Source organism: Podarcis raffonei, chromosome 7, assembly GCF_027172205.1.
Source record: "Podarcis raffonei isolate rPodRaf1 chromosome 7, rPodRaf1.pri, whole genome shotgun sequence".
NCBI classification, from domain to species: domain Eukaryota; kingdom Metazoa; phylum Chordata; class Lepidosauria; order Squamata; family Lacertidae; genus Podarcis; species Podarcis raffonei.
This window is the reverse complement of record NC_070608.1, coordinates 15547087-15568486: the sequence shown is the minus strand read 5'-3', so window position 1 is coordinate 15568486 and position 21400 is coordinate 15547087. Positions and strand designations below refer to the sequence as shown.

Sequence of the window (21400 nt, the reverse complement as noted above, 5' to 3'; positions counted from 1 at the left end):
GCCATTTACAGTATATCCGTATTTTACCAACAGTACTGATTTGTTCCATGTTTTTAATCCTTAAGATGTTGAAAGCTTACCCACTATGTGATGAATACACCTTCTGCTCCCATTTGTTCCCGGAAAAAGCAATGTGCCTTGTGTTTATTATGACAACATGATCTCCAAGGTCACCTAAAAAAAAAGAAAGAAAAAGGTTTTCAGTTAACAGGATCATCAGCAACCAAACTACTCCAGGTGTATAGCACAATTTCCTCCAGACAAACCATAAACTGTAAACAAGGGCAAGACACTAAGTCAAACCATAGCTTAGTTCACAGCAGTGCAGCAGCAGCAACAGGACCTGAGGAGGAGCACAGTAGTGATTACCTCCTCTTCAGGAGCCTGCAAACTTGTGTGCTCATGCTAAACATGATTTGGCTTAGCATTATGTGTGAACTGAACCCATATCAAGGAACTATTTATGATCCTGTGCAATGTTGAGGAAACATGCATCAAAAGCATTAGTTTTCATGGCATCCATTACAGTGGTACCTCGATCTAAGAACAGTCCTGTTAATGAACGATTCGGGCAACACACTCACTCTGCAAAACCAGAAGTAGGTGTTCCGGCTATCAAACTTTGACCCGGAAGCCGAATGGTGGAAAGGCACCGGCAGCGGGAGGCCTCATTAGGGAAAGTGCGCCTCGGTTTAAGAACGCTTTTGGCTTAAGAACGGACCTCTGGAACGAATTAAGTTCGTAAACGGAGGTACCACTGTACTGGCAAAGCTCATAAGTCATGCCCTGATTAGCTACAGAGGGGTGTGCAATGTGCAGTCAGCAAGCTACTCAATTTGTGAAGTGTGCATTTGGTTTAGGTTTCAGTAGCAGCATTTCAACTTTTTTTTAAGGAGAAGAGAACATGAGAGTAATTCTGCATTTGCTCTGCATCTATTCTCAGATCTACTACATACAAAATATATTCTGCTCATAAGCAACTGGTTTTCCTACATCAAAATGGGTGTATTTCACGGATAAGTGGCTGGGATTCTTGCAAAGCATGCTGAATTAGATGGGCCTTCATAAGATTCAGGAAAGTATTTAAGAAAGAAGGCATACCTGGGATCATTCAACACAGATTAATTATGCCTTAATAGTAAGGAGGGGATGCGGGTGGCATTGTGGGTTAAACCACAGAGCCTAGGACTTGCCGGTCAGCGGTTCGAATCCCCATGACAGGGTGAGCTCCCGTTGCTCGGTTCCTGCTCCTGCCAAACTAGCAGTTCAAAAGCACATCAAAGTGCAAGTTGATAAATGGCGGGAAGGTAAATGGCGTTTCTCTGGCGGGAAGGTAAACAGCATTTCTGTGCGCTGCTCTGGTTTGCCAGAAGCGGCTTAGTCATGCTGGCCACATGACCCAGAAGCTGTATGCCGGCTCCCTCGGCCAGTAAAGCGAGATGAGCGCCGCAATCCCAGAGTTGGCCATGACTGGACCTAATGGTCAGGGGTCCCTTTACCTTTAATAGTAAGGAGATGTCATGCAATGTACTTAATTTGAAAATTTACATGCAGACTGCTAACTGAGAGGACTCCAGTTCAACAACAACAAAAGGGTAATGCAAAACTCAGTTCATTCCACTCCAGCTTTAAACTGTCAATGTGATGCCCATGGGATCACTCTCTGGTCACAGAGACCCCCTCTGATGCCCTCAGATTTCACTCTTTGCCCTCCCTCTGAAATTAGGCTTGAAAGAATTCTATTGTACCCAACAGAACAGGTTACAGTTTTTGTGGTGCCCACAATTCCTCCAGCCTGAAAATGTGTTCATTGGCCTAAAAAGATTGTTGACCCCTGCTTTAAACAATAAAAACAAATCAGTGCCGATATAGCAAACATTTGAATCCCGAGCAGAACTCACTTAGTGCATGGTACACAGGCTTATGCTTCCCCTGAAGTCTGATGGCAGTGATGGCTGCAATTTTTCCTGGCGGTTGCATCTTCGCATCTATAAGATACCAGGCTCGAGCAAACGTGGCCCATTGCTTTAAAGGAATATTGGATCGTGGTTAGCATATAGAAATATTATTATTCCTAGTAAACAAAAATATATGTGCTCATCTCAGTGAGCCATCCCCAGCGCACGTTCCTTGATCTATGTGACATTAAGAACTGTGGTTTGTCTATTAGGACTGGTTGCATTAAAATGAAATGAAACACCAACGTGCCTAAAGAGACATTTTTGCTGCCCTGGGACACAGAAGATGGTCAACAATGAGAGATTCCAACATGTAGTTGAAAAGCAACAGTAGCATCCATACCATAATTTCTCCAGGTTTATTTTTACCTCAATCCAATGCAGTATAGGTGCACCAACATAACTGAAAATAATAGGCTTAAGTGACCTAACTCTGCATAGGCTGCACGCACCTACTTGGGAGTAAGTCCGCTTATAGTCAGTGGGAATCAGTTCAAAGTAAGCATGCATCAGGCTGAAGCCATATTTTAAAAAGTCATTCAGAAGCTGACATTCAGAAAAAAATCAATTGTAAAGAACAACATTATAATAAAAATGAAGTTCTGTAGCACATTAATGCATATGGTATATGCCATAATTAGAGTTCCTAACATAACCCTCAATTAATGGGTTAAGCCGGAGGGGGGTCACACACCACTTGTCACATGCAAATGTGCGTAACAAGACTCAGAGGCAATTTCCCTTTAAAGCGGTGGCTCTCCAGATTTTCGCTGATCCCGCAGCATTCAACAGCCTAGCCAGCATAGTCAATGGTCATGGTAGTTTTAGTCCAGCAAAAAAATCTGGAGGGTCAACAGCGCCCAGCCTACCAGAAGTCGGCAAGCAGGACCCAACTTGTGACTCCCCAGCATACTGCCTCTGAGAGTGGAGGGCAGCACATAACCATCTTGGTTGAAACAGGCAAGAGAAGGAACAAGTCCCTTGTCCTTTCCTGGTCACTTTTCTGGGGAGTCTACGCAAGGAGGTGCCCCCGAAAGCCTACTCTTCCGGAAAAGAGAAGGAAACCAATAAGCATTGCATTTTTACACCCAGAAGGAAATGGGGAGGCACTGTTATATGGCACCCCGACCTCAATGCTGGAGGCATAACGTGGTTTTACCTAAAGAGCTTGGGCGTGTGATTTATACAACCGCGCAATCACACGTTCCCACTAAATATATATGAGTTTATTTGGTAACGTTCATGGATTATCTGACATATCTGGTACCAAATAAAAACCTTGCGTTCCACTATGGGATATATTTTGCATCACCTATTCTGCTCTAAGCATCATCATCATCATTATCATTATTAACCTTTTCCTTCCAGTAGCACCTTAAAGACCAACTAAGTTAGTTCTTGGTATGAGCTTTCGTGTGCATGCACACTTCTTCAGAACTCAGTCTTGTTTCAGTTACAGATAGGTAGCCGTGTTGGTCTGCCATAGTCAAAACAAAAAAATTTTTCCCTTCCAGTAGCACCTTAAAGACCAACCACCCTTCTGAGTAATACCCCTCCCCACCTTCTCACTATATAGAAGGATCTGGCAACTTCTGTTTCAGTGTATCTGAAGAAGTGTGCATGCACACGAAAGCTCATACCAAGAACTAACTTAGTTGGTCTTTAAGGTGCTACTGGAAGGAAAAAATTTTTTGTTTTGACTATGGCAGACCAACACGGCTACCTATCTGTAACTGGAATTATTAACCTTGTCATCTCAGGAAGAAGGGTGGTACAGTATAACAATTCAGTTAATAGCAATAATATTAACCATATGAGTTTATTCTTAACTACAACATCAACACATTTCAGCAACGGTTACAGATCCCTTTACGCCCCCCCTCCAGCTGCCCGATTTAAAACGGAAGACAACTTGCAGCGCGCCGAGTCCCTCCAGACCTTTTGCAATACATTAAGGGCAACCCCCCCCCTTAAAGAATGCGGATTCACTCCGGATTAAGGCGCGCAGCCAGCCCGGCCCGGCCCCGGACTCCAGCAGCCCTGCGTGGTGCCTTTCCGAGGGGGAGGCCGGGGCTCCCTCCTGGTACCTGCGCGGCCTTGGTGAAGCTGGCCATGGCGGCTCCCGGAGGCTGAGGCCTCGCCGTCCAAGGGGCCTCTCTTGCCGGCCGCCAGCGGAAGGAGGGCGGCGTGCGGCGGCCGAGGCCCGTAGCTCCTCCTCGGGAAGCGGAAGCGGCGCCGGCGGCGAGGCGGGAGCGCCGCCGAGGGAGAGGCGGAGGCGGGAAGCGGGCGCCCGGCGACGGGGCCCTGATGGACCGCCACCTCCTCTTCGTGAGCTGGCGAGGCCGGCGAGGGGAGGCCGGAGCCGAAGGCCGCCCAGGTGGGCGCTTTCTTCCCGCGTGAACCTCGCTGGCTTATGCCAGGTTTCGTTCACGTGTGCGCGTGTGAATGTTGCGTCTTTCTTGCGGGTTTCATTCACATGTACGCGTGTGAACGCCGTGTGTGTAATCACAGGTTTAATTCACGTGTATGCATGTGAATGTCGTGTGTTTATTGCAGGTTTAATTCACGTGTACACGTGTGAATGCCGTGTGTTTATTACTGGTTTAATTCACGTGTATGCATGTGAATGTCGTGTGTTTATTGCAGGTTTGATACATGTGTGAATGTCACGTGTTTCTTGCAGGTTTAATTCACGTGTAAACATGTGAATGTCGTGTGTTTCTTGCAGGTTTCATTCACGTGTACACATGTGAATGTTGTGTGTTTCTTGCAGGTTTCATTCACGTGTACACATGTGGACCTCGTTTGCTTATTGTCGCCCTCCCATGTTGGCATGTGAACCTCATTTGCTTATTGCAGTATAATTCATGTGCATGTGTGTGAACTTTGTGTGTTTTTTGCACGTTTAATGCACGTGTACAGTGTGAACCTATTGTTTATTGCTGGTTCAATTCAGGTGTACAGTGTGAATCTCATTTGCTTATTGCTGGTTTAATTCATGTGTATGCATGTGAACCTTATTGGTTAATTGCAAGTTTCATTCACATATATGTGTGTAAACTTCATGTGTTTATTGCAGATTTAATAAACGTGTACGCATATGAACCTCCTTTGCTTATTGTCGACCTCCATGTTGGCATATGAACCTCGTTCGCTTGTTGCAGTATCATTCACATTTATGTGTGAACCTCGTGTGTTTATTGCTGGTTTAATTCATGTGTATGCATGTGGACCTTCTTGGTTTATTGCAAATTTCATTCACGTGTATGCGTGTGAATGTCATGTTTATTGCAGATTTCATTTATGTATATGCATGTGAACCTCATTTGCTTATTGTCATCCTGGTTCATAGCTATATACTAGAGATATTTTGGCATGCATGCTACTGTAAATTTAAGGAATGCTTAATAAGGATAGAATGTGGATTCTTGTGTTCCTGTGATGCTTCTTGCACATAAACTAAAATTCATATTTTGCAGGTTTGACTGCTGAAAGTATTTATAACTTATTAGAAACAAACTGCAGTACCTCACTAAACACAAAAGTTGAAGATTTCCCAGGTAAGTGAAACAGCAAATATTAGCATATGCCATGTTTTCAGACATTGGGGACTCGCAGAGGATGGGTAGGTCCAACCTTGGTTGCTTGTGAACCTCCCAGAAGCGTCTGACTTGCCACTGTTGAAAACAGAAAAATCTCTATAAGTTTTAAATGTTTTCAGGTCTGTGCTTGAGATGCCAGTTACTGTAATTTATAAAGTCACAGCAGTCATTTATTGAGGGCCTCACAGGTTTAGTTAACTGTATATGGCCACTAGAAAACAAGGAAAAACAGCAGCAACTCGCAAACCTTTTTCATGCAAGAGCCGGGGTGATGGGGAGAAAAAAGAGGATAATTAATAATGTAACAAAAAGACAATTGTTTACAGTAATATTTTGCATTTTGTTATTTAGTATATATTTTTTGACATAACATCTTGCAGTTCATGAGTCAGCCTTTGCAGTCCATTAAACATATCTGAAGAAGGAAATAGGGTTTGGATACAAGCTACTAATACTCTTTCTTTCTTTCTTTCTTTCTTTCTTTCTTTCTTTCTATTCCTTCCTTTCTTTAGCATGTTCACTTGTTGGGACTCCAGGTGTGAAAGGATGGTATTTTGCAATTCAGTCAATATGTGGGTTTTCTCAGGTGAGTTAGTGCAAGTTGCATCATTATCTACAACGTTAATATAACTTGGCCGACCCTTACGGAATTTCCTTTTGATTGGATAGTTTTGCAGTTGTGACTGGGAGGACATCAATTTTGACCTGGAGGCGGATGAAAGCAAAATCTCTATTCAAAGAAATATCAAAGCGTGCCTTGGCGATTTTCAAAGTTTTGAGGATGACGACAGTAATAGCCGGGAATCCCTATCCCTGATTGAGTAAGATGATTCAGTATTTGATAATACACCCAAATTGTACAGTTTAAGAACCAGAAAACCTAGACTGCAAACCAGAAAACCATGGGAATCATTGACTTTAGTAGGGTTGCACATAATTCACCTGGAGAGTCTGCAGTGGAGCACAGCATCCTAGGCAGGAGGCAATGCAAAGGTGAGGGGAAGTAGTTTTATTGCCACTGTACAAAAATGAAGCTGGGATACATACCAGGGAAGAACGAGGGCAAGATAGCTTGTCTTAGGATGCTGTTAGCTGAGTGAGAACGGTGAAATAGCCAGGCTGAGGTCAGAAGGCCTGTGTGTGTTTTATAACTTTATTTTCAACCAAATGAGTCCCTCAAGATAATTTGCAGGAAGCATAAGCAGTGCGACAATACAGGCACGCCAGTTTTACAATGCAGTTTTGATACGGAAGCAATTATAAAGAGGGCATACTTTTTGAGAACTTGGCTAGATTCTTCAGTTGTCAGAACACGTGAAATGCATTCATGGGGTGTGAAAGTGGCTGTAATGAAAGCATGACAATGTTAGGCTGTTACGAGGCTGCATACAACAGCAGTTTTGAATAGGTCTTGGCCTTGTAAGCCTGGCAGTTTCTTGGAGGGGTTTTAACTAGTTGAATGTTAAAACATTATTTATTTCAGATATAAATGGTGCATGGCAGGTGTTGTTAATTTTACAAGAAGACTCTAAATCGCAACACAAGGGGGAGCCAGTGTGTTTGTCACTGAAACATGTCAAACAGAAGTTGCTTCATCTCTTTAGCCTGAAATTCTAAACGTACATACTTATGAATAAACCCAGTTGAACTCAGTTAGGTTTGTTCTGAATAAACGTACATAGGATTGTGTTATAAGTAGCAAAACAGTGTTAGTAAATGACTTGTTAGAGGGACATTTTTAGAGTTTGACTTGGCATCTGACTGCTCTAATAACCAGTGAATAGTTTTTTTAAAACATAAAATTTAAATTATGGGTAGGCAAACGAAGGCTCTGGGGCCGCATCCGGCCCAATTGCCTTCTAAATCCAGCCCACAGACGGTGCAGGAATCAGCGTGTTTTTACATGAGTAGAATGTGTCCTTTTATTTAAAATGCATCTCTGGGTTATTTGTGGGGCCTTCCTGGTGTTTTTACGTGAGTAGAATGTGTGCTTTTATTTAAAATGCATCTCTGGGTTATTTGTGAGGCATAGGAATTTGTCCATATTTTTTCCCTTCAAAATATAGTCCGGCCTTCCACAGGGTCTGAGGGACAGTGGACCGGCCCCCTGCTGAAAAAGTTTGCTGACCCCTGATTTAAATCATCCTTGTGTGGATGTTTTCATAGGATCTTTATGGGCTCCCTAACCCATGGGACTCTCAAGAGTCTCCTCCAGCACCATAATTCAAAAGCATCAATTCTTCGGCGATCAGCCTTCTTTATGGTCCAGCTCTCACTTCCATTGGTACTAGACATCATTCCATTGGTACCAGACATCAAATAAGAAGCGAGTCTACTCGCCTGTTTCACACACTGAAAACATGTTGATACTTTGCAATTCAAATATGTGGATTGCATAATGCTTGGAATATTTTAAAGCATTTCATTCTTGAAAGATGATAGCTTATTTATTTTCAATGTTTGTGTTTCAGTCTCTATGAAGAGTCTGCAGAGAGTATACATCTGTTAGCAGATAAACTTCCTGCTCCTGGTAATCTTTTTTTAATAATCAAATCTTTCCCCCTGAAATATCTTTTTAAAAAATGCATTTGGGGTATAACAGATCTATTCCATTTTTTTTTTTTTTGGTATGGTGGTAAACATGCATGTTGTCTCTCCTGTATATAATCCTCTTGTATTTGGCAAGTAGTTTTGCATTACTGAAAAGTTTGATACTGTCACCAGCTGGTGTTGTGCTTCTGCTTATGTATTTTCATAGTCTGGGAGTAAAATGGCAACAGGTTTCCGCAACAAAGCAATCTGGTAGAAGAAATACAGTATGCCAAAATTTAGTTTTTTAAAAAACAAAAGTGATCAGGAATCATAATGGAAATAAGTCAACACTTTATCTGTGGCTACTGTGATAGACTTGCAAATGGACTTGGAAGATGATGGTGCTTGCTGCAGACACAGCTGAACAGTATTTATTTAGCCATTTTTATATCACTGAGTTATCTGTGCCTTCCAGGGCATATTTACAGATCTGTGTTAGAGGAATGAAAGGGGGGTCATGAAGTAAGAAGATTGATATACAGTGGAAGGAAAATTGGAACTGCAAAGATAGCAAGAAGCTTAAATGCAGCTTTTTCTGGGGTTATCTGTAGAAGATTGAGAATCGCAGTGAAGGTGTGATGTCTAAGTTAGGTTGCGTCTCTTAAAACATCTTGCTGAATTTGAGTGTTCTACAACTAGATGTTTGAGAAATGCTGCAAACAAGCCTATAAATTTTGACAAACTGCTTGATAATAGCTTTTGGGGGATAAAACGGCTTTACCCTATCTTGTGCTTAATAGTGAGGGGTTTTGCTACACATGTGTGTTTTATCTATTGAAATTGCTTCTACAGGAAGAACAATGGTTGATGTCATATTGCATTCTTCAGAAAGAGATGCCCCTAGATTAAAAGATTGCTTACCTGCCATTGGTGCCTTGAAACACCTACGAGAATGGCATGGAGCAAAAATAACTATTGTAGCAAGTGAAAGCAAAATGTGAGTAGTGCCATTTAAACGAGAGAACTAATTTTAGTGTTTGTGTCACTTTATGTAAAAATATTTTAAAGTCTCAGTTCATAAATTGTAATATTTTGGCAGGCGCCCTTATAAACAAAATGTAAGTTTGCACTTAAAGAGGAAACAAGAGCAGCACACCTCCAAAACGTTGACTAAAGCTTTGCATTGTATATTTCTGGTAGATTTCTTCTCTGCCCTGATTTATGTTTAAATTGTATACTGGGTTTGCAGTTTTTCTGACAATAATGAATCGTGTTTTCAGGTGTCAAAGTGAACTTGTTATGCCCATCAAGCTGTCTTTTGATTTCCTAGAGGGTTAGGAAGTCTTGAGCTAGATATCTGAATGCTAAGGGAGACTTGTGAGACCACTGAATTTGAATTATAAGATCAATGAGTGACTTTGGTTAAATGAAGGCATATAGATAATGCCCACAACTACTAAAATACTTTTACAAAAGATAAAGCAGTACTGGGCTGATACCTGGTGTTGTACTGTTGTCTTAAACATTGAAGTTGTAAAGATATAAAGACTTGAGTAAAGAACGCACAACTCACTCATGTTTTCTTTCTGCAACAGTTGGCAGAAAATCGCATGCTATCTTTCTGCAGATATTGTGGCTCCCGAGAATCTGAAAAACAGCATTGATTCCAGAGACTTGTGGAGAGGAAAGATTCAGATATGGGAGCGAAAGGTATCGGTGTGAAATCCTCCGTGGGTGCATGTTGACTCAACCTGTATCAAACTAATGAAAAATGCATGCTAAGTTCATACACGGAAAGGCTTCAAAGCTCTTGATTGCATTTAGTGAATCAGAGAGAAAAATGTGTTGCTTTAAGCATAGTGATCAAGGTGTGTGTGGCTGAAACAGCCTTGTATTCTGGTTTGGGTGGGCAGAACTTGCAGATTTGAGATGGCAACCCAAGCATGCTAACTCTGGTTGTCCTTGATCGTGCAGATGAGCTGCAAACCCAGAAAATGTCCCCCCACCCCAGTTGTCAAATTGCTTTACTGGCAGAGCCCACAAAGCCTGGTGCCAGATAGGACAAAGGAAGATGATAGGGCTATCTGACGATGGCATGCTTCAAGTTCTCTGCGAGAGAAACCTCATTTAAGCACCATCAGTCACTACAAGCGCAGTGTGTAGATCCCAAATCTGCACGTACAGTCGTACCTTGAAAGTGAGCCGGAATCTGTTCCGGAAGTCCATTCAGCTTCCAAAACGTTTGAAAACCAAATGGCGACTTCTGATTGGCTGCAGGAAGCTCCTGCAGCCAATCAGAAGCCCCATCGGATGTTTGGGTTCCAAAAGAATATTCGCACACTGGAAGAATCACTGTAGTGTTTGGGAGCCAAAAAGTCCAAGTTCCAGGGCATTTGGGGTCCAAGTTACGACTGTATATCCACCTTGGATGGTGAAGATACTAACACAGAGGGACAGAGAAGTGAAGGCGATAGAAAAGCATCTAAACAGTAAAGAGACTTGAGGCACACATAGGAGGCAGGTCTACCACTTCCTTTTGTGCACATGCCTTCCTCTCTTCTTACCACAGCAGGAGATTTTGAGTTGGGGTGAGGAATAATACTTGTGCATTTAAAGAAGGATTAGGTCCAGTGCCAAAGACCTTCTGGCGGTTCCCTCACTGTGAGAAGTGAGGTTACAGGGAACCAGACAGAGGGCCTTCTCAGTAGTGGCGCCCGCCCTGTGGAACGCTCTCCCACCAGATGTCAAGGAAATAAACAACTATCTGACTTTTAGAAGACACCTGAAGGCAGCCCTGTTTAGGGAGGTTTTTAATGCTTGAAGTTTTATTCTGTTTTTAATGTTCTGATGAAAGCTGCCCAGAGTGGCTGGGAAGCCCAGCCAGATGGGTGGGGTAGAAATAATATATTATTATTATTATTGTTATTATTATTATTATTATTATTATTATTATTATTATTAGCATTCAGATCTGGACTCTCTGCTGTCCACTTCCTTCCCCAGAAAGAAGGGCAGGGGATGTAGGTGGGACCAGCTTATCTGAGCACACAAGCAAGGAAAAAGCTTTTGAAAGTGTTTTTTTAAAAAATTGAAAAAACCTAGTAATGCATTGTTTTTAATTCCATTCGTTGTGTTTTCTTTTTTCACCTTAAGTGTTTTTGACTAATTTAAAAAGAAATAAATGCAACTCCTACTATAGATTTTTTTGCGCTTACATTTTTCTTTTTCTGTTTTCTTCAGTTTGGATCTGAAATTACTTTTCCAGACTTCTGTATAAAAGGCACCGCATCAGGAAGGCAGCTCGGCACCTCTACTTTAAATTCTTACTTTACTGCCGATGAAACTGGACGTAGGCAGAATACTAATGCTTGTTTGTCGGAGGTAAAGCCTGTGTTTTACGTGTCTTTGAAACTGCACCTCTCCTCTTTAGGAATCAATAGTGGCTAAATCTAGGCAATAGGCATGCGGTAAAATTGAAGATTTGTTTTAAGGAGACTGGAAAACATTCACAGGCAAAAATGAAAGAGAATATTTGAAAATATGGCTGCAGGTTCTCTCTGTGCTGAAAAGGGGGGAAAGGATCACACTTGCCTAATCACATGAAAACAACAAAAGCAGAAGGGAAAGACAAAAAGTAGGGAAGAGAAATGCAAGTAAATGTAGCAACATGTGTTTAAAGCGTGGCTGCTGTTGGGGATAAAAAAAAATGATTATTTTTGGTCAAGAATTCAGTTGAGCCTAGGTTGTGCTCATCGTGGTTGATTTTCCTTTCCATTACCTTGTGACTTGGCCGTTTCAGAGGGTATTTTAACTATGGGGGCTTTTTGACTGTGCAAGAGAAAAGGAAGTGTAGAAACCTCTGTGTGCGGTTTTTAAAAAAATATTCTGGCCATAAACATATAAAATTATCTCATTTAGAGGTATTCGTGGTATATGTGTTTACCTGATAACCCTTTCATCTTAATTTCTTCTTAGGTTTTCCATTATTATTGCCCTGCCTTGAAATTCGTACAGATAGTGATGCTGTCACATCTGCCTTCATCTTTAGTGTCGGGTCTTCAGTTTGAGCTGTATCCTTTTGTTACCAGACTCATTTCGCGCGATTTAGATGCTTTGAGTGCTTGTAGAGCAGGCATGTCCAAAGTCTGTTGGGGGGGGGGCTAATCCTGCCCGCCAATTGGTTTAATTCGGCCCCTGTGGCAGTTTATTTCCTGGTGTAAAATCCTAAAAAAACCTCAACAACTTCAATCCTTAAAAAAAAGGTTAACAACTTTGGTTGGCCTCCACGGCCCTTTACTTCCTCAAATCTGGCCCTCTTTGAAAAAAGTTTGGGCACCACTGATGTAGAGCATGAGACCCTTGAATCTCACGGTGGTGGGTGCGAGCCACACGTTGGGCATTGCAGGGAGTTGGAGGAGAAGACCCTCGTTGGTCCCTTCCAACTCTGTGGTTCTGTGAAGAAATGTGTCAGGGAACTGCCATCAGCTCAGAGGCGAGAGGTGGAAGGGCAGGTGTGTTACAGGGAGCCTCCGAAGATCTTGTGAAACAGTTCTTCCTCTGGCAAGGAGGGAATCCCCACCTCCAGTGGGGAGGGGGTGCTGGGATCAGAAGATGCTAGGGAGAGCCTCAACACCGAGCCTGAGCAAACCGGAGGGGAGGCAAGCCCCCTTTGCCAGTGCCCATTCTGCACAGTAGTCTTCGGCGCAGAGAGGGGAGGAGAAGGTTGGGGGTCACACGGCTGTTATGCTGGGGAAGGGATAAGGACCACCCACTCCCAGATTCTGCTAGCGACTGAGCAGACATGGACTTGCGACGCTCTGCACTGTAAAATGGTTTGTACAGATAATAAAGCCTGGAAAAGACAGATTGGAGTCTTGCCTGTTTGCTCTCGAGCAACCACACCAGCACCTGACAAAATGGTTCTTTAACTCTCTGGTTAGGAGCTTGGCAAGAACTGATGTTGAGGAGAAATCTCTGCTATTTTGGAATCAGATTTCTTCTCTGCGTGGAAAGGTATCTTGTCTCTTGCAGTGCTTTTTTTCTGGGGGGGACGCATACCCCTAAACATTTTGTAAATCTAAGTTTGGCCTCACTGAGGGGCAGTATTTCAATATGAGTAGGAAAATAAGAGTACCAGTACCCCTAAACATTTTTTTAAAGAAAAAAAGGATTGGTCTCTTGGGAAAATCAAGTACAGTGGTACCTCGGGTTATATACACTTCAGGTTACATACGCTTCAGGTTACAGACTCCTCTAACCCAGAATTAATTCCTCGGGTTAAGAACTTGGCTTCAGGATGAGAACAGAAATCGTGCTCTGGCAGCATGGCGGCAGCAGGAGGCCTCATTAGCTAAAGTGGTACCTCAGGTTAAGAACAGTTTCAGGTTAAGAACGGACCTCCAGAACGAATTAAGTACGTAACCAGAGGTACCACTGTATAATGTTAAGTTTTATATGTATGCTGGTCTCTGGTGTGTCACCTTATTTCTCAGGTAAATATGAGTAATGAGCACATTAGCTTAAATACAAATAAGCATAGTTTCCATTTGGGATAGAGAGTTTCTTGGAAAGGTAGAAAATGCTTTGCTTTGTAGCACAGTAGTATCTGAGGACTATTCGCAAACCTTCTAAGTATAAATTATATATTTAATGCAGTGTTTCTCAGCCTTTGGTCTCCAGCTGGACTACAGAACCCATGATCCCTAGCTAGCAGTACCAGTGGACAGAGATAATGGGAGTTGTAGTCCAACAACAGTTTTGCCACTCAAGGTTGAGAAGCATTGATTTAATGAATGTAACTCTAAACTATTGTCAGCAAGCCAAAGCTCACAAATCATGGTTTGATCCTGGCATGGTTAAACGAACCATCGTTTAACCATGGTTTCCATGAATTAAGTTAGAACGGGTTGCTCTGGTTTAGTTTAAAAGTGAAAGTGAAAGCTTCCCCACTTCTCACCGCTATAGCAGAAGCGAGAGAGAGAGAGAGTGTGCATGAGCCCATATCTCCTTTAGGCTCGCTCAAATAATACTCAACAGTAATTTAGTGTTTTTACTGGAAAGTGCACATCGTTTCTAAAATACGAGCCATATGCCTAGGGTTGTAAATGTATGGAATAAAGAGAAATGGGCATAAAAGTTCAGTATCTTCCATATCCAAAATAGAGGGGAATATCTGCCCTAAAGTGAGGCTGCAGTTTGCAACAAGAATCAAGCACATTTATACAATACAGGGATCAGTCTAATTCTGCCAAGATGTTTCCTTTTATTCTATAGTTTTCTAAATATTCTTTAAAGATTCTCCAATCCTTATATACTTTTTGTTTTGGTTGGCCTCTGTATTGTATAAATATACCATAGATTCCGGCGTATAAGATGACTTTTTAACCCCGGAAAAGAGGTTAAAAAGTCGGGGGTCGTCTTATACGCCGGGTATGGGTGGCAGGCAGTGGGCTCCATGCTGGCAGAAAGCTGCTGGGCGTGGAGCGGAGCCCGCCGCCCACAGCTGCTGCCCAGCATATAAGACTGGGCTTATAAGACGAACCCTCAAATTGTAGCTGCCAATTTAGGGGGGGGGGCGTCTAATACGTCCAGTCGCCTAATACGCTGAATCTGCGGTAAGTTTGTAGGGAGGTGAAAAGAAATTATATAAGAAATATGTGACTGCAGTATAAAGTAATGGATAGACAAATTACAGTGAGATTAATTGGAAGTTGGTTTTAAATTTCTTTTCTATAAATTTTATAATTGTGTTCAATACCAGGAATATATATGATGATCTTATAGTGTGGTGGTTTGTTTTGTTTTTCTGTTATTTGTTTGTTTGATTGTATGTTTGTTTACTTGTATGTACGTCTGTTTTTCATAAATGTATTTGTTTTAAATTACTAAAGATAGATTTTTAAAAAAGGGGAAAAAAGAATCAAGCAGATTTATTGGTCTGGATGTTGTTGCATTCACTTGATTCAGAACATGTAAAGCATTATTGCAGCCATCTTACATGTGCAGATAAATGTTCACACAAGTGACCTGTTTGCATGACCCCCCTAATGCAGGAGGAAGGGATTAGTGAAGTTGCTTTTTTGTGACTGGAGAAGCCATGGGGTTTCCGTCCCCCATTTTTGAGGTAGAGCAGCGTTCTTTTGTCATCGTTTCAACTGTCCTTTGAAAGATCATACTACCTGACCCTTTAAAAATCTTTCTCCTATGATGTTTATTTGGTAATGGAAAAGTGTACATATGCTTTTTCTGCAGGTAGGAGCCTTATTTTTATTGCCTTGCAGAGTAAGCAGCATGTTGGTTCCTTTACCCGCGCAGCTGAGCTCAAAAAAATGGAAGGAATATATAGCCCAGAAACCCAGGCTCATTAATGGTACGTTGTCTTTCATTACTACATTTGCACTCTTTCCCTGTTCTGCTGGCCCATTTTTTCAATTACCCCTGCCCCCAATTGCTCTTTTTTCTCTTGAAACTCTTGGTAGATATTTACTGATTGTTTATGAACCTTGCATAAAAATAATACCTCTTTTGAAGCTTTTTTTTTAAGCCAGTATAAAAAAGAAATGCTTCTATTTCCTTAAGTATACAAATAAGAGCTCACATACTAGGATGACCTAATAACATAACCTTATATGTGTTTACTCAGAAGTAATCCCCAGTGTATTCAGTGGGCTTGCTTCCTAGCCAGTGGATATAACGTTGCAGCCTAAATATATTAATCTGAATAATTTATCAGGTTTTCTTTAAATTTATGAAGAAATTGTATGTGGGTTTTTTTTTTTAATTAACGAAAGTTCAAGTGTATTTACTTCTCTTATTAGAGGAACCCTGGCTATCCTAAATCTGTCACTTATTAAGATTTATTCTAGATTTTCTGTATGTGTTTATTGAACAAATTACTGTTTACTTTAGTAAGGTCTGAAGTCTTTAGTTGCACAACTTCTTGTGTTCTAATTAGTTCCAGAAGTTGAACTGAAAGGAGAAACGTGCAACTATTATTTCTTGGTACAAGGCAACGGCTGTGGAGGTTGCAAAGCAACATTGATCTATTCAGCCAGTCAGATCAATGGATCACTCACTCTTGCAAAAACAACCGGAAAATTTAACACAAAGACAGGAGAAAGTGAAGCATGTAAGTATTACGGCGCATTACTTTCCTTCCAAGTAGAACAAGATGTGGACTGCACCAATTTCTTTTTAAAAATAGAGATCAAATATATTCAACGTTTGGAGTCTTAGATCCAAGATAATAAGGATATTAATCATTTTAACCGATTCTAACGTCTAAGAACTAATCAAGCCTGTGAGCTTGCCTATTAGTTCTTTCAGTCGGGGAATGAGATCTGTGTACAGGCTTGTTCTCCTGAGTGTTTTCTCACTGACTTTGATGAGACAAATCTTGGAATAGCTATTATAAACACTGCTATGTATTACAATTGCACGGGTTAGAGCAGCTTTTGCCAGTCTGCAGTCCTCCTGGTGGGAGTTGTGGTTCAAAACAAACAGAGGGCACCAGGTTGTCAAAGATGGGGTTAGTTGTTTTCTTTTATTGCATTTCCCAGGAAAATATGTCTCTGAATTAGAACATTGCAGGGGGGTTGCTAGAGCTGGCCAGGACACTGGTGACTTTTTCCGTGTTTGTTGATGGACCAAACAGCATGTGGACAAGGGTGGCCAATCATAACAGTTTCGGAAAGCTGCTAATAAGCATCCCATTCATATTTATTCCCAATTTTTTTTTGGGGGGGACTTTTTTTCTGGTATAGAAAGGGATCAGTCTGAATATAGAAATACATCATTGAATGTTAATAGTAGTACTTATTAGGCATCTCGTTAAGCATTGTCAGTCGCATTGTTAGATTTCATAATTCAGTATACAGTGGTACCTCTGGTTGCGAACTTAATTCATTCCAGAGGTCCATTCTTAACCTGAAACTGTTCTTAACCTGAGGTACTACTTTAGCTAATAGGGCCCCCCGCCGCACCGCAATTTCTGTTCTCATCCTGAAGCAAAGTTCTTAACCCGAGGTACTATTTCTGGGTTAGCGGAGCCTGTAACCTGAAACATCTGTAACTCGAGGTACCACTGTAATGCTTAGCCTGGTAAAGAGGAGACTGGGAGCAGATATAATAGCCATCTTCAAATATCTCAAGGGCTACCACATGGAATATGGAACAAGCTTGTTTTCTCCTGCTCTGGGGGCTAGGACCCATACCAATTGATAAATTGCAAGAAAAGAGATTCTGGCTAAACATCAGGAAGAACTTTCTGACAGTCAGAGCTGTTTGACAGTGGAATGGACTCCCTCGAGTTTGTGAACTCTTCTTCCTTGGAGGTTTTTAAAGCAAAGGTTTGGTGGTTATCTGCCCAAAATGCTTTAGGTGAGATTCCTGCATTGCAGGTGGTTGGACTAGATGACACTTCGTGTCCCTTCCAGCTCTACAATTCTATGATTCTCATGTGATTCTAAGATTCTAATTTGATCAGCATTTTTTAAGAACACCTCTCATCTCTCCCTGCCCTTCCCTATCAACACAGGTTTGTTTGAAGAATTCATCAGATCTCTCCCACATTTCTGCGGAGAACAGATTTTACAGAGAGAGAAGAAATTGGCTCGTGCCCAAGCATTGGCTTTGAATCACTGCCGGAGTGAGTAACAGAGAGAACTGATATAAACCACATTTATCTTAATTTGGAGTTTAATTTGACACTATTTACATTTATAAGCCCTGGAGAAGCTCGTAAGTTCAAATATTGTTTAAAAGCGTTGTCATTAAGAAAAATTACAACTGCACATCAGGTAACTCAAACCATGCTTAGGATAATGGGTCCCGTCACCCCCGAATTACCGTATTTTTTGCTCTATAAGACGCACCAGACCACAAGACGCACCTAGTTTTTGGAGGAGGAAAAGAAGAAAAAAAATACTCTGAATCTCAGAAGCCAGAACAGCAAGAGGGATCGCTGCGCAGTGAAAGCAGCAATCCCTCTTGCTGTTCTGGCTTCTGGGATAGCTGCGCTGCCTGCATTCGCTCCATAAGACGCACACACATTTCCCCTTACTTTTTAGGAGGGAAAAAGTGAGTCTTATAGAGCAAAAAATACGGTACTTCAAATCCCATTTTCTGTTTTGTTTTTTTGAGGGCAGGGGAGTCTTTGCCAGCTTGCGGGGCAGATAGATAAATCAGAGGGTGCGATGAAAATTTAAAACGAAAACCAAATACCCAGCAGAGATTTTGTTGTTTCAACAGGGCATAAGTAGTCTGTAGGAAGACCAGGATAAGTGGTTTGTTGTATATTATTGAAACAATCACTTCCTTACTGGAGCTAACGTAATATGAAGATTAAATAAAAACATTTACAAATAAGCAAGCAACAAATAGAAAATAGGGCTAGTCATGAACCCAGTGCTCTATAATAATAATAATCATCATAATTTATTATTTATACCCCACCCATCTGGCTGGGCTTCCCCAGCCACACAGTGGCTCTCTACACAGTGAGAGGAGTGTAAATGATCAGAACAGGCTCACTTCAGATTGTCACCCACCTCCTGGGAGGGGGAACACTAGGGGAGGCAGAGCTGCCATTCTTCACCCTACCTCATGGATTAATTCCAGCCAAGGAAATAAATGCCTCTCTACAGCTGCACTTGAAATTCACTCCCATTGGGACCATTGGCTTTCTTCTCAATCTGTGTGAACCTCGTTAAGATTGGCTTTAAGGCTGCAATCCTACACAGGCTTACTTGGGAGTATGTTCCGATGAAACCCCACTAAGATCAATGTGGGTATTTCTAAATAAATAAAAAATGCTGCCTGAATCTTCCTTCGGCTGACTCAAAGCACCTTCCATTTTCTTCTGAACAACAAGCTAAGCACCAAGGGAGGATATTTCGTTTTTAGTACCCATTTGACAAAAGCTCCAGGTGAGGCCTTGGAAAAAGGAGCACCCCCTGCAACCTCTTTTTTAAGCATATGTGGGGAGCAGCCCCATAGCCTTCAACTGCAGGAACAGCAGAAGCAGGGGGAGACTATAGCCGCCAGCTATGTTTCCTGCATGCTTTGGTGAATTGATAGAGCAAATAGCTAAAGGTAAAGGGACCCCTGACCATTAGGTCCAGTCGTGGTCGACTCTGGGGTTGCGGCGCCCATCTCGCTTTATTGGCCGAGGGAGCCGGTATACAGCTTCTGGGTCATGTGGCCAGCATGACTAAGCCGCTTCTGGCGAACCAGAGCAGCGCACGGAAACGCCGTTTACCTTCCCGCCAGAGCAGTACCTATTTATCTACTTGCACTTTGACGTGCTTTCGAACTGCTAGGTTGGCAGGAGCAGGGACAGAGCAACGGGAGCTCACCCCATTGCGGGGATTTGAACTGCCAACCTACTGATCAGCAAGCACAAGAGGCTCTGAGGTTTAACCCACAGCGCCACCCACGTCCCAGAGCAAATAGCTAGGCATTAGGAAATGGCCGGGTTAAAAAAAAAAAAAACACTTCCCACTACTCCTTCCCATACTTCATGTGGCGACTGTTGGAAGTAGACACAAAATTCATGAATTAATATGCCTCATTTGCTGAATTAGTGAACGGTTTGCATATTATGTAGATTACACTGTTGAGGTTTGTGACAACCGAGAGATGGGAATTCTATCCATATTGCTTGACAATTTGTTCTTGACTGGTTCCTTCTGATTTCCATGCTGCACCGGAATCACTGCTTGTCTTAATCTAGTTCAGTGAATCATGAAGACTTTATTTAATTAAAAGAATACCTTGGAGAAAAGTGCATTATTAATTGTCTGCTAGAAACGACAAACAATTATTGTTGTTATTGGTTGCAAATGAGAAGAGATTACTGGAACAAATGCTTATTTTTTCCTAGGTAGCTTTTTGTAAAGGTGATTCACATTTGCCTCCAGATTGCTTTTCTTTCTTTTCTTGGCAGCAACATTCGGTCAGAGGTGATGTTGTTACTTCAGTAAATTGTTATTGATTAACATCACTATATACCTCGCGTTGAGAGTATCATGTCAGTAAGCAAAGAAGAAGAAGAGAAGCTGAGCTTTTGTGTTCTCTATTGCAGAAAGGCAGGAATCTGCCAGACAGCTCCCGGTGGTTTCAAGCGATGAACTGAAAACCTTGCTGACATGTACCAGAGAACATTATTTGGAGTTGTGGAGCACCAGCCAGCTAAATCGTCCTGTAGCACCTGTCAAAGCCAAAGTCCAGGATACAGCTTGTGGTAGGCATAATTTGGTTGCATAGTTATTATCACTTGGGAAAATGCTGGCTTTTGATACTTGAGGTGTATATTTTAGGACCCGCCTGATTTCTGTGATTGTTGGTTGTTTTAAGCTGTTTTTAATACAGTGGTACCTCGGGTTACATACGCTTCAGGTTACATATGCTTCAGGTTACAGACTCTGCTAACCCAGAAATATTACCTCAGGTTAAGAACTTTGCTTCAGGATGAGAACAGAAATTGTGCAGCAGCGGCAGCAGGAGGCCCCATTAGCTAAAGTGGTACTTCAGGTTAAGAACAGTTTCAAGTTAAGAACAGACCTCCGGAACGAATTAAGTACTTAACCCAAGGTACCACTGTATTGTGTTTCAATGTTGCAACCCACCCTGGGACCTTAGGGTGAAGGGCAGGTAATAAATCATCCTCATCCTCCTCAATATGTGTACAGTCGTACCTTGGAAGTCGAATGGAAGTCCGTTCGACTTCCAGAATGTTCGGAAACCAAAGCACATGTTCTGATTGGCTACAGGAAGCTCCTGCAGCCAATCAGAAGCTGCGGAAGCACCGTCGGATGTTCAGGTTCCTAAAGAACGTTCACAAACTGGAACAATCACTCCCAGGTTTGCAGGAGCCAAAACATTCAAGAACTATGCTGTCCGAAAACCAAGGTACGACTGTACCTATCAATCATGACATTCTTTCCCTTAAGAACATCAGTGAGTGTGCTCCTCCCTTGGCAAGAGCAGGGAAACAAGTTAGCAGCAAAAACTGGAGAACTAAGCAAGCCAGAATGTGAAGACGTGATTTAAAGTTGACTTCCAAAAAAAAAAATTTAAGCTGATTTAATATCCTGGCTTGTTTAGAAGCCACTAATCATAGTTTCCTACTTCAGATGTAACAGGAAGCTGCAGTAAAAGGCAGCTTTCTTGGCTTGGCTGGAGTGAAGTGAGTAAAAGAAGTTTGTTTGTATCTTGGCTTTTGAATATTATCATTCATCCAACTTTTGAACCACACTCCTTCAAATCAAGCTCTTAGCGTGGTTTACAATTGTGTCATGTAAAACAGCC

At 41.9% G+C, this 21400-nt stretch overlaps 2 protein-coding genes across 2 annotated transcripts in view; one reads left to right on the top strand and one right to left on the bottom strand.

Moving 5' to 3' along the window:
• The window catches only part of MRPL13 (mitochondrial ribosomal protein L13), a 37809-nt gene extending 33661 nt beyond the window's left edge, over window positions 1-4148 (bottom strand). Inside the window, exons 1-3 of the mRNA XM_053395373.1 lie at window positions 4046-4148; window positions 1902-2025; window positions 81-174 (exon numbers count right to left, since the gene is read on the bottom strand). Of these exons, the coding sequence (XP_053251348.1) occupies window positions 81-174; window positions 1902-2025; window positions 4046-4072 (245 nt within the window). The 5' untranslated portion in view covers window positions 4073-4148. The remainder of the gene's footprint in view (window positions 1-80; window positions 175-1901; window positions 2026-4045) is intronic.
• An 86-nt stretch (window positions 4149-4234) lies between these two features.
• MTBP (MDM2 binding protein) overlaps window positions 4235-21400 on the top strand; it is a 34301-nt gene continuing 17135 nt past the window's right edge. Inside the window, exons 1-14 of the mRNA XM_053395374.1 lie at window positions 4235-4335; window positions 5438-5518; window positions 6073-6146; window positions 6230-6381; window positions 8032-8090; window positions 8945-9089; window positions 9688-9802; window positions 11333-11473; window positions 12068-12162; window positions 13033-13105; window positions 15344-15461; window positions 16047-16220; window positions 17628-17738; window positions 20175-20333. Coding sequence (XP_053251349.1) covers window positions 4266-4335; window positions 5438-5518; window positions 6073-6146; window positions 6230-6381; window positions 8032-8090; window positions 8945-9089; window positions 9688-9802; window positions 11333-11473; window positions 12068-12162; window positions 13033-13105; window positions 15344-15461; window positions 16047-16220; window positions 17628-17738; window positions 20175-20333 — 1567 coding nt within the window. The 5' untranslated portion in view covers window positions 4235-4265. The remainder of the gene's footprint in view (window positions 4336-5437; window positions 5519-6072; window positions 6147-6229; window positions 6382-8031; window positions 8091-8944; window positions 9090-9687; window positions 9803-11332; window positions 11474-12067; window positions 12163-13032; window positions 13106-15343; window positions 15462-16046; window positions 16221-17627; window positions 17739-20174; window positions 20334-21400) is intronic.